General features: G+C 38.6%; 1 protein-coding gene across 4 annotated transcripts in view; it reads left to right on the top strand.

Annotated features, from left to right (window-relative positions):
- The window catches only part of CARS2 (cysteinyl-tRNA synthetase 2, mitochondrial), a 1,053,801-nt gene that overhangs the window by 436,022 nt on the left and 604,205 nt on the right, over nt 1-13,574 (top strand). For 3 of the 4 annotated variants that reach the window (XM_044072656.1, XM_044072658.1, XM_044072659.1), the window contains one exon: nt 6,627-6,698. The exons of the other annotated variant lie outside the window; for it this stretch is intronic. In XM_044072656.1, the coding sequence (XP_043928591.1) occupies nt 6,627-6,698 (72 nt within the window). The remainder of the gene's footprint in view (nt 1-6,626; nt 6,699-13,574) is intronic. 4 annotated transcript variants of the gene reach the window in all.

Here is a 13,574-nt window from a genome sequence, read left to right on the forward strand (position 1 = left end):
AACAGTACTAGTTTTTAGATTTGTCTTTAAAAATAAACTCACTGGAGAAAAGGTTTAATGCTTATATTTTTAGAAAACTCACATTTGTCAGCAGTTATTTGCATTACAATAGTAACCATCCAAACACTATGAAGAATAATGTGTCCAAAGCTCAATTTAGTAGAATCTCTAGAAGTATTACACAAGAAAAAGATTTTGTTAAAGAATGTAAGGTTTTACAGAATATGTTATTGAATAAACAAATTGACAATAAGGTTTTAAAGAATTAAGTTACACAGGATTATTTTCGCCTATTTTTATTCAGGTATGTCAGAGAGACAGTATTGGAATGAAGAGCTTTATTCCTTCTTTGCAAATTTGTCTGTTGATAGTGCATTGATCAAAAGTATATTAACAAATAATTGGAAGATCATTCAGGGTAATGGAGAACTTCTTAATACTGTAATGGAATGACCAAGATTAAAAAAAAGTAGTTCTATTAAGAATATATTAGAGGGTGATATGTGTTCAAAGATGGCTTATAATAGTGACAAGACCAAAAGTATATTCAAATGTGGAAGATACAAAGTTTCAGGATGTATAAATGGAGTGTCTCATCAAACATCCAACATTCACAATAGCAAACAATGAAATAATGATTATTTTAGCTCGTTTCTAAAATAATCAAAATAACAAAAATGAAAACTAATTATTTTTTTGCCAGAGGACAAGCCCCCCCAACACACACACACACACACACACACCCGCTGCTAATTATATACCAACTCCAAGATAGCACAGCAGTGGAGTAAAGGCAGATTTCCTTACCCTGCCTCATCACAATCCCATACAAAAGACTGCAGGCAAAAACTCTCATTGAAAACAATGTTCACTTCTATGAGCATTCATTGTTTCATACTGCAGCCAAATGAAGGTACTATTTTGCAGTTTTCTAGTGTTGATAGGATTTATGGAGTAAGGAGCCATTACATGTCAATGTAAGGGAATTGTTTATATAGCAACATGCATGAATTTTTCAAGTGTTTATGTTGGAATAAAATACCAGAAAATTGGCACAACATATTTATGAGCATATACATTCAATATGCAGTAAAGTTGAAACCCGAGCCAGATCATGGTCAAATGGGGACCTAGGCAGGGTAATGGATCAGGGCCCCCCAGCAGCCTTCCCCCCAATTACTATAAACAGTGTTCAAACCTGTCTGTGAGTATACTATTTTCTTTTTTACTTCTACAGTGATTAGAGATATTTAAAACTTTTATTTCAATTTTTTATAGCACAAACACTGAAAGCCGTTTGGTAAACAAAGCAATACAGTCTCACAGTGAAAACAGCTTCTGGATGAACAGTAAACTTCTCTGCCCTTGTAAGTCACATTCATTAAAACAGCATTGAAACCCACATTCAAAGAAAATGCATCTGGCTAGTAGCCTGTTTTCAAATCATAGGTCCCTTTCACGCATGTTTAGGGCCATGCATACATGCATGTGTTCTCTGAGGCACCATCCTGATTGTATTAAATTATATTCTTGTATAATCCAGCACCACTTGTTAGAATGTTTTAAATTGTAGTTTAGAACATTTTTCCAGTAAGCAATGAAACAAAACATATAAACCAATAATGACAAAACTACTCGTTACAGCACATTTCAACCATAAAAGGCCACTCCAGACTTCTGTCATTGCAATACACCAACATCAGTTAATGTACGCAATCTCTACAGAAGTAAACATCATCTGAATAATTTTGCATTAAAGAGATCTACAGCTAATGAAGGGGTTACTGCTGAAACAACTTTACGTTTCAGTGTTTCATATATACAATCAGTGTCTGCTGCCCTTGAAGAATAAATTGCCCATGTTACATCTAAATAAAATTGGTAAGCTAGTAATATTGCAATAATGAATGGCTGTCAAACCGGCAACAGATTTATAGTTATTAGACATCTCATCCAAAGAAGTCCACACTCAAGAGTATTGCATCCTCAACCCCATTAAAGGGCACTGCGATATCAGCACTCCATTTACATGGTGTGGAAGTAGAACACATGGCCTTTTGCACCAAAGACAAGAATGCTACCTGTTGTGCTACTAACACTGTTTTAAATATTATAGCACAAACACTAATGATGGCATTTGCTAAACAAAACAGTTTCACATTAAAATAAAACTTAGAATGAGCAACAGTAAACTTCTCTTCCCTTGAAACTCAACATTCCTCAAAAATGCACAGAAACTCAACAGTCCCTGAAAATCCACAGAAACTCAACAGTCCATGAAAATGTTGTAGAACTCAATATCCTTTTAAGTTCCAGCTGGTGATGGCAGTTTGTCAAAGACAAAGTAAACTTTATTGTCATTCAGACCCACACACTGTGCGAGTTAAAATTATGTTGCTTTGGTTCCAAGTGCATATATCTCATACAAGCACAGAGAATAATAAGGGCATATAACAGTACATTAACATATACATACACTAAACAAGACTGACCAGATCTGAGATGCCTCTATAACACTGGTAAGCAGCCTTCATCAAATATTGCACATGTGGAAAAGCAGTTATTGCACAGAGCATACAGAATATACTGAGTAGCACAAATGTATTGTACTAAATGTTCAGTTACTGTGACTGCACTTATAAAGCAGCTTGATGTGGGTATTGCACAAGAAGATAGCTGTATTACTGATTGTTCCAGTCACCAGCTATTGATATGTTGTAGAGTTCAACAGTCTGATAGCATGTGGGAAGAAACTCCTACTAAACCTGGAGGACTTACAACACATACTACAGTATTGTCTTTCTGAAGATAAGTAGAAGAACAGTCCATGTGCAGGTGCAGTATTGTCTTTCTGAAGATAAGTAGAAGAACAGTCCATGTGCAGGATGAGTGTGGTCTCTGATTATTTTTCTGGCACTGCCAATATATCGTGGTTCTTATAGGGCCTGCAGAACTGGAAGTGAGGAATCCAGTAATCATCTCTGCTACCTTCACCACCTTCTGTAGGGCATTTTGGTCAGAGGCTTTGCAGTTCCTAAACTAGACTGGGAGATTACTAGTCAGGGTACTTTCAGTGGTACCGCTGTAGAAGGTTTTGAGGACAGAGGAAGGGAGACTAGCTTTCCTCAGCTTCCACGAGAAGTTCAGGTGTTGATATGCTTTCTTCACAGTGTGGTTAGGGTTTGTTGCCCATAGCAAGTCCTCAGAAATATGGTGCTTCTCTTACTCTCCACTCCTTCCCCTTTAACTATGAGTGGTTGATGTGAGTCCTAATTTTTTCTGAAGTCCATTACTAACTTCTTGGTTTTATTTATGTTTAGGGCCAGGTTATTAATATTGCATCAGTAGTTAATGAGGTGGTTCACCTCCTCTCTGTAGGCAGTCTCATCTCCACTCCTGATAAGACCCACTACAGTGGTGTCATCTGCAGACTTGATGATCTTGTTCAAATTATGTCTGACAATGCAATCATGAGTTAGTAAGGTAAACAGCAGAGGGCTCAGGACACATTCCGGTGGGACTCCCGTGTTTAGTGTTAAGCTCCTTGAGGTGTTGTTGTCCACATATACATTTTGGCGTCTGTCAATGTTCTCAGTTCAATGATCCAGTTGCATAAGCAGGTGTTGACAGACTTCTCAATCAGGAGTTGAGGGATGACTGTATTAAAGGCGGAACTAAAACGATGAATAGCATCCTTGCATAACAGTTTTTGTTGTCAAGATGAGCCAAGGATTCAAGAGTAAATTAGATGGCATCAGTTTGGTAGTTGATTTAGAGGATTCAGGCTCTACTCACCTGTATTCAGGGTACAGGGTTTGAGCCTGAATAAGTTAACCAACCTGCCATCCCTAAATGGGGGCATTTTACAGCTCCTTAAAATGTTTAAACATGCATGATAGACAAATGAACACTACCAATCCTATTTGCTCCAGTGTTTAAATGTGTGCCACAATGCAGAAATGAACATACTCTCAGTGCAACCTTAAAGAAGAAATGCATAGTGCATTTTTAAAGAAGAAATGTAAGTTTTGTGGCAGTCCCCCCCCCCCCCTGCCCAGTGGATCCCCCCCAAGCCACTGGGCTCTAGAATATTACCTAGGTCACCTAGTGCTTAATCCAGCTCTGGATAATACAAATTATTTATATGATCATTCAGTGAAATGTCAAGCTTTTAAAAAATATATTTTTTTGTAGTGGATCATGTCATTTGAGATTTGATGGGTAGTAATTTTGACATTGCTTTAAAAAAGGGAAGGAGTTAAATTGGCAGATTTTATAAAGTAAAAATAGAATAGTCACAAGAACATAGGCCTGAAGAGCATGTATCCCAAAGGTACCACTTCTGGTACAGCACAACCTCCATAACCCAGTCTAAGAGCTGGATCAGGTTGGGTGCACGTAACCTGTTGGTTGCAAACTCATGTTAGCTTTTTTCCTTTTAGTTTTTTTTATTTGCCTCTAAGAAAACGTACACCCAAAAAAGAAAAAAAAGTTCTTCAGTATCATTTCTATAGCCTGCTTCCAACTGAGGTGAGATTTATAGTCTTGAACCTCTCCACTGGCAAATGACTAGTTGAACGGTTATGTTATGGAATCTGCAAGCTTTCCTTCTAAGTTTCATAGGATCACAGTAGGTACAGCATCAGGACCTTTTTGTCCATTGTAAGTTCCTTAGACCTTAGATTCCATGTCCTCCTTTTGTATACTGTCTGTTAGCTGCCTTTTCCCTTTGCAATGTAGCATGCTTTTCTTTTTCTTGAATACCGAGATAAAAATACAGTACTTTCAATTTATCATGTTAACATCCCTACCTGTTCCTTAATTTCCATTTACAGTGTTTGAAGCTCTGTTTTCATATACATTCAGTGTTATATGTACCTAAATCCTTCTTCCCCTCCGTCATTCTCCATCTTTGCTCTGTGCTTTCCTGCCACCATTGACGTTTGTTTCCTGGTTTCCTCACACTTCTGCCTACACTCTTCCCATTTTAACAACTTTTAGAATACGCTTTCATTTGCTCTAGTTGCCTCTGTTATTACCCCTTTGAAGCACATTGATCTCTTTCTGTATGTTTTGCTTTTTCTGCCTTGTCACAGCTGTATGTAAGCTTTATTTAATCCTAATCTACAGATTGTTCCCTTTCTCTCTCTCCATGCTGCCATTTATGCTTCAAAAAGTGCTTCCTGCCTTTTGGAGTCTACTTTCTTGTAATCTCATACATTTAATACTAAGTGTTGAATTAATTTCATCTAAGCACTCTACAAAATGTAAAAATAAGAACAAATAATATTTGCTACAATAATAAACAAAATTCACATAACTGAACTGCTGAAAGTGAAACTGGAAGGACAAGAAGCAAGAAAATGTAAAAAAATAGTAAAAAGTAAAAAGCATCAGCAGATATCTAACACAACTGTCTGACAAGGATTTAAATAAACTTGTTAAAAAAGATGGTACTTAAAGGAACCTTCCAATGCATAATCCTAAATTTAGGAACATAGTGAATTGGAAAGGCCAGTAGTAGGTGGGAGATAAGTCATATGTTTCCAGCTGAACCAACAGTATGATGGGAAAACATCAGAACAGAAGGAACATAAATAACCTTACAGTAGATGATACCTAGGTTGTACATGGCTCTGAATGTGAGGGCTGGTTGTACTTATTGATCTTGCTACTACTGGAAGCATGCCTTCATCTTCTGCCACTGTGACCCAAATTTTGGCATTGTCATGTTGACCAGGGATGTCGTTATAACAAAGCATCTAACTCCTTCATCATTTTTTAAATGAGAAGTCTAGACTTCTTTCTTTTTCTTTGTCTTTCAATGCTCGCTTGATGAATACTGCCTGTGATAATAATTCTCTTAAGTCATTTTACCTCCCAGATTTCAATGTTGGAAAACTTCCAGGTCCTGCTTACGCATAACCTTCTTTTTTCTGCCCAGAGTACAGTTGTGTGAAGTGCTCCGTTAATTATAGATGACTGAACCCTTTTTATGTCTTCACATTCATTCATTGCCTTTGAGATTACATCCCTGTTAAGGGGGATGGTGTCTTATATAAAATTGTGTATGGCAGTAGATAGTTTTCCTGATTTGTGGAGTGGGTTGTAACTCGCTGAACAACAGAGAGAACATTAATATATATATGTATATATGCACACACACATATGACCTTGTACACGTTATGTACACACATAGCTGTCATGTAGAATGCTGTTTCTCACAATATGGAGCAATTATTTAAAATATGGAACAATTAAAACTTCAGCTAGGAAGCTCACAGCATGGTTTAAATGTGTTGCTTAATAAGAAGTTATTTCAGTGAACTAATATGATTGTGATTCAGTATAATTTGGAATGGATTTCTGTGCAGTGAATGTGTGACAGTCTCTTTCAATGTGGAATAGCATGGAACATGGAATTTTATGACTCAAAAATGAGAAACTTTTCTAATAATGAGGTGGAGTTGGGAGATGTGCATGTATACATACAATATTTGCGCAAGCATACAGATGTTACCTGCTACAAAAGTATCTTGAAAAACAGTTGTTATGCTGCTATGTTATGTGCTTTTGTACTTCAGTTTAACTTGTATATGTACATTTTCTTTCTTTCCCTGTTACAGCTAAACATGTCATCCAAAGTTCTTGCTCAGATTTATGAGGAAGATTTTAAGCAGGATATGAGAGCATTAAAGGTAAAACTGTTTATCAATAGAATGTGTTATAGTGAACCCTAAAAGGTCAAGTATAACCTTGTTTTTATATTTCCTTCTGTCATTTCTAGTTGGCGTAGTAGCACATTGTAGATTCTGTAAGAAGTCAAACACAAATGGAAGGCCCATGGAAACTGCTGCAGATAAAAATTCAGAAGAACTTTAATCTAAAAACATTTTGAAATAAAAACTGGTTTTATTTCAAAACGTTTCTAGATTACAGTTCTTCTGGATTTTATCTGCAGCAGTTTGTTTCCTTGGGCCTACCTTTTGTGTTTTTATCTGTATTTCTTCAGTTTGTTTTTGGCCAGATTCTATAAGAAACAAAAGTAAGGCAAGCCAGCCTTTTTTTTTTCTTCATTTTTTTGTTTTTTGTTTTACAAAGGTTACACATCCTGCTACAGGAGACCAGGGCATCATTCATGAGCAGTCTTTTTGTGGCTATGACTACACGTGTTTACTATTTTATTAGCCTTATTTATTTAATTTATTTATTGGCATTTGTTTTCCATAGCTGGAACACAAGCTTTTAACTGCCGACAAATTCAGTATAGAGGATTGCAGTTTTGTACCACTGAAAAAAGTTAGTTTATATCAGTGACTGTACAAATTCAGAGTAGAACATTACTGTTTTGTACCACTGAGTAAACCTAAGAAGCCTAGAGGTTCCAAATATGTTAAACACAGGTAGAGTCCCTTCTCATACAACAGCCATGATTTCCAAGAATGTCTTCACCTAATTTATATTGCGTTGAGGAGTAGTTTTCTCTTCTTAAAAATATTCCAGTGGTATGACTGTATTTCAGGACTCAGCCTTCTAAAACTTACTACTTTAGCTGTCTTCTGGCTGCTTCCAACTTTCTTGTTACTGTATTTTCCCAAAAATAAGACCTAGCCAGAAAATAGGCCCTAGCTTGATTTTTCAGATGTTTGTAATATAAGCCCTACCCCAAAAATAAACCCTAGTTAAGATAGTCACCCATATATAGGTAATTAAATATAAATAATACTATTGACACCAGTTGACTGAGGTTATCGTACTCTGCTCACCATTTCCAGACCACTGGGACATCCAACTCTTTGCAGAAAGCCATAAGATTCTGTCCCCGGGAGTCCTCCACAATTCTTACTCTAACCCTAATCCGCAAATATCCTCACTCACACTTGTCGTTTGAGATCCTTGGCCCATAAACACTGTCAAGTGTACTGAATGACCAGTCAAAGTACAGACACAACGCATAAATAATGTGCGCACTTGATAACGAACAGGTGTGGTTGTATCTTCTTAACTGTCATCATTTTTGTTGCCACTCCTGTCTCGTAACTCTTCAATTAACCCCCCCAGACAAGATGACTGCAAAAAGAAAGAACTATTCTGTTGAGTACAAGAAAGGAATCATGGAGGTCTCCTGAGGACAGAATCTTGCGGCTTTTTGCAAAGAGAAGAAGTTGGATCTCCGAATGGTCCAAAAATGGCAAGCAGAGTATAACCTCAGTCAACAGGTGGACGAGGGAAATGCTAAGAAGTGCAAGTGTGGATCAGGTCAGCAACCATTACTTCCTGAGCTGGAAGACATCATCTGTGAAAGGATTGCTAACAGGAGAGCAGAGGCTTCGGTTGTGCGCAGGGCTGATATTCAAGCATTTGCCCTTGCAATGGCACCACAGTTAGAAATATCCCCAGAAGAATTCAAAGCATCACAACACTGGCTGGATGGCTTACTTCAGCGATATGAACTGTCTCTAAGAAGATCGACAACACTGTTCAAGCTGGAAGATACTGAAGTTATTAAACGTGCACTTGCATTCAAGTCCTTTGTTGATGGCATTGACTTTTCTAAGTACCAACTCTCCAACATGATAGCTATGGATGAAACTGCAGTGTATATGGGCCAAGGATCTCAAACAACAATTGATCACAGGGGTGCCTCGTCAATCTACATTCTCTCCACTGGTTACAAAAGTACATGTGTTACCTGTATTTTAGCAATTCGTCTGGATGGAAAGAAAACACCACCTGTAATCATTAGTAAGGACAAGAAAGATAAGATTGAACGTTCTTCAGGCATTTACATTCTTGAAACTGAAAAAGCCTGGTACACACAAGCAGTTATAAGGAAGTGGGTCGATCTAATGCTGCCACTTGTTTTGCGAGGTGTCAAAAGAGGTCTGCTAGTCTGGGATTCAGCCAGCACTCACCTCGCTAAAGACATGAAGAACTTCCTTGCAGAGAGAGGAATAGATCAAGTAATGATTCCCGCAGGAATGACTGCCTATCTCCAGACTCTTGATATTGCAGAAAACAAGCCATTCAAGGACAATTTGCGCATGGAACGGAATCACTACAATGAAAATAGAATGGAGAAAAATCGGCATGGAAATTTTGTGAAGCCTAGGCTGCAAGAGGTTGTGTCTTGGGTGAAGAATTCATGGGATAAAATCACTGACAGCTGTGTTGCCAATGCACTACGAGCAGGCTACATGGACAAGAAGTGCTCATTTAAGGAGAACTCTATTGCTGGACATGACAGATTGGGGTCAGTGGTTCTACAGGAAATGGAGTCGCAAGAAATTCAGTCCGGAATTCGGGGTTTAGAGAGTTATGACGATATTCCATAAGAAGATGAGATAACTGTATTTGAATAACTTTTCCATTATCGGGGCAACAAAATGGATTGCTTCTGCTTTCAGCTGCCAGCAAGCGCTCGTCAGTTTTTTTACTTTATTGTACGGTATTAAGGTAACGTTTCATTATTCAAAAAAATTATCTCCTTGATAAAAATTATCAAGGGGTAATTACAACGTAAGGCTGAACACATATACCATATTCTATGTGTATCACTAGTGACCAGACTTCATTTTTATGATTTTCCATCATTCTTCTCTTGGGGTTTGGGTAAGGAATAAAGAAAGCAACACCACAAAAAGTGACAGTTATTCACCTGTTTTATTCCCCTTGGGATGTCAGTACTTAATCTTTTGGTGCAGTTATTTCTGTAAGGTGAGATGAAACGTGTTTTAACTGGCAATGGAAAATAATTTGCATATTTATTTTGGTCAAGGCCGATTTAGAACGGCAAACCATTGCTGTTTGTGTTAGACATTTATATTTATTTTAAATGTATACACTTCCGCTCTTGTATGTGTATTTTGTGTTGTAGAAACTTAGCATTTTTAATTGCTCGCAACACATGTATTGAGATTTTTCTGTACATTCTGTTAAACATGAAATATTGCACTGTTAAAGCCAAGATACAGATATTCTGAAGTTGAAATCTTTGTTGCACTTCTTCTTCTTTTGGCTTTTCCTGGTTAGGTGTCGCCAAAGTGGATCACCTGTCCGCTCATGATTGGCAGTGGAGATTTATGGTGTCGAGTTGGCAGCCCGGCACAAAACCTTCCACAGAAGGCACACACACGCATGCACTCACGCCTAGGGCCAATTTAGAGTGTCCAATCCACCTACAGCATGTCTTTGGGATGTGGGAAGAAACCGGAGCACCCAAAGGAAACCCACGTGACAACAGGGAGAACATGCAGACTCCGCACAGAAGGCACCCCTTTGTTGCAATGTTTATGTAGAATTCTCACACAACTGTTAACGCATTACCTAGAACTGTTGCCCTGATAGCAGGAATAAATGTAGATTTGTGTACATGAATAAATGTAGATGTTCTTCGTGTTTCACTGTTGCAGTCATTACATTTGGATAATCCTGCTGACAGGTTGCCCTCAGCCAGCCTGAATTCCAAAGTCTTGGGTCCTGCCTTGGCTGCTGTCACCCCTTCCCTGACGTCAGGTCATCAGGGGTATAAAAGAAGCAGCCGGCGCCATTTTCTTTAGTCTTTCTTGCCATGCAGTGCCCGAAGCAAAATGCCGGTCGGCCGACTCCTGAGATTTTCGTGTTTGAGTTTCAGACCCGAAGTCTTCAGTAAAGCTAAGTACCCCATTGGGGAAACTTTTTTCTTGCTCCAGACCGATGTCAGAAAAAGTTAATAACTGTATTTCTTCTGGAAAGGAAATACCTCATAAGGATTTTCATTCTTACTGTATTCCTTGCCTAGGCCCTGATCACAACGTTACTGGTTGTCGGTTTTGTGCTAGATTTAACCAACGCACTGTTAAGCATCGGTATGATTTTGCTTTAAACTTTTTTGGACACCGGTTTAATTATCCTGAAATGTCATCTGATAGCCATCCGACTACCAGAGTTTACAAAAAACGCAAAGAAAAGGATAAAGAAAAACAACCGAGGCCCAAAACCAACGACGAAGCTTCTCCTAAGCCAGTTACCGGTTCTCAGTGAGGCACTTTCACAGCCCCTGACGACCACTACTTTAGAGTCGCAGGCCACTTCCGACTCCCACATGGAGTCGGCCATGCCGCTGGATACTCAAGATATTGGAGCCTCGGACGCTAATCCCTCAGATGGGTCCGGAGCCACTGAGCAGGTACCGGCTTCTGAGGGTGTATTCAGACCTAAACAATTAAATCAGTCTCCTCACCAGATGCCCCCTTTTCCAAAACGTTTGGGGGAGGTTCACCAGGAGAGGATACCCAATAGATTTATTGGATGAGATTGTTATAGAGGTTAGAAGGAAAAGGGAAATGGGACACTTCAAGCCCATTTTAAATAGGGGAACCTTAAGGAGTGACGAACAAATGGTCTTGGCAGAACACTTTTTTAATAGAAAGGACGATTTAGATTACACCATCAGTTTTATAACAACCTTTTCAAGTGATGCCAAACTCCTGAGGGAGGTTATAAATAAAAATTGGGTCATGATTAACGAGGACACTATGGCTAGAAACAAGGTAGGGCCAGGACCTAGGGTGATGTTTAGAAAAGGCTCTAATGTAAAAGCACTGTTTGAAAAAGAAGTTAACCCATATGTTCCTAACAAAGGGATGAAGAAATGTGGAAGATGTTCTTCTTGTAAACATATAGAAACTTCTTCCTCATTTACTATAGGGAATATTAAATATTCCTTAGAAGGAAAATTTGACTGTGGGACAACAGGTGTTATATACTTAGCTAGGTGCCAACAGTGCCCCTCTTTCTACATAGGAAAGACTGAGAGGCACTTTAGACAAAGGATATACGAGCACCAGTATAGTATTAGTAGACAGGACAACAACAATGCTTTGTCCAAGCATATTTTGGAACACACTAACCACACTTTCCTTTTTATGGTTATTGAGAAAATAGTTCTGAATCCCAGGAGGGGGCTTTGGGCTTTAAGACTCGAGGAGAGGGAGTTGCTATGGAAACTGAGAGTAAATGCCTATTCCTACCTAGGGTTGAACAATTCTTGTTCCCTGAAATGTATTTTCAAACTTAAAGCATTAACCAGGTAAATAACACTTCTATGGGGGCATTTAATATTTGACATTTTTGTTGTAATTAAGATCAGTGAAGAATTTGTTTGTGTTTTAAAATTTTTTATACACAAATAAATTTGAATGTATTTACTGATATACTTGCTGAATTTGGGTAATGGGAGGTCCATGATGTCATCAACTTGGGACTATTTAAATTGTAAATTGAGCTATTATAAATGTCTGAAGAAGTTCCTTTAATGAAAGGTGACGAAAGCGCTAACAATAAATCTTAGTTTCAAAAGTACAGCATTTTTTATGGCTGCAAGATTTGTTTTGTTTGTTTGTCCATTTTTTATTTAGTTGTTTTGAGATAGCAAAAGCACAAAGATAGAGAAAAACCAATGAGTCCAAGAGCCAGCAGGAAGAAAAACAAATCCATATGAGACAACCACTTTATTAGAGTTGAGCGCTTTCCTCTCCACTAAAGAGACTTCATTCACCTGATGAAGTCTCTTTAGTGGAGAGGAAAGCGCTCAACTCGAATAAAGTGGTTGTCTCATTTGGATTTGAGATAGCAAAAGCCCTTCTGCCTCATCGGGGCCCTCATCATCTTTTTCCACTTTTTGGTATCTGTTTGGGTTTAGATCCTTCTTTATGTGGTTCCTTCAGGGGTTCAATAAGCAGATGGAGTGAGGAGGCTTCTACTACTGAGAGAGCTGCTTATTCAGAGGGCGTTATCCTTCAGATTGCTTAAGTACTTACTTTGAGTTGCAGTTCATACCCATACTGTGGTGGTTTGACAGGTTTACTCTGCTTCACCATGATGAATTGCTCACATGGTGGTCCTGGGCAGTTCACCAACTGGCAAAGACTGCACACTTGTCCACTGTCCACTAATTGCATATGTTTTTCCCTTGGTAGGTTTGGTCACTGAGAACCTGGGGTCAGCAGTGGCTCCTTCACAGACATCTTTCCATACTGTTGGAGTTGGGCTTTTTTCTTGGTTTTTCTCAGTCTTCTATCTGGTCCTCCTGTGATTCTGTGGCTCCTTCTATCTGCTTGACATTTGAGAACCAAACCTGTCATTTAATCTGTTAAGGAGACTCTTCAGTGTCAAATATAGCAGGATATAGATATTACCTTATCACATGATCTGTGAGCAGTACCCTCCTTGATGGCTCAAGAATCCCCTCCCCCCTTGGCTTTTGAGATGTCTGTATGTCTGGTAGTTAAGTAGTTGTATATTATTTGAAAAATATGCCAAATATTGATTGGGTAGAAAGGATTGAAAGGCCTAAATCTAATATGCGACTTCAACAAAACCTGCTGGAGAGACCGGTTTGTCTCCCAGAGGCTGCCCCATCTCTTGAATAGACTTCCCATACATGTCAAATAGAGTACCTCACCAACCCTCATCAAGCACAGCCTTAATGAGTGGATGGGAAACCACAAATTTGTCCCAGGGATTCCACCTGGGTCCCTCATTGACAGGGACGACAGGTGCTGACTGAGGTTTATTTTTTTGGGATAAACTCT

This window comes from Protopterus annectens, chromosome 5.part0 (assembly GCF_019279795.1).
Source record: "Protopterus annectens isolate FY-2018-M chromosome 5.part0, PAN1.0, whole genome shotgun sequence".
Taxonomy (NCBI): Eukaryota; Metazoa; Chordata; order Ceratodontiformes; family Protopteridae; genus Protopterus; species Protopterus annectens.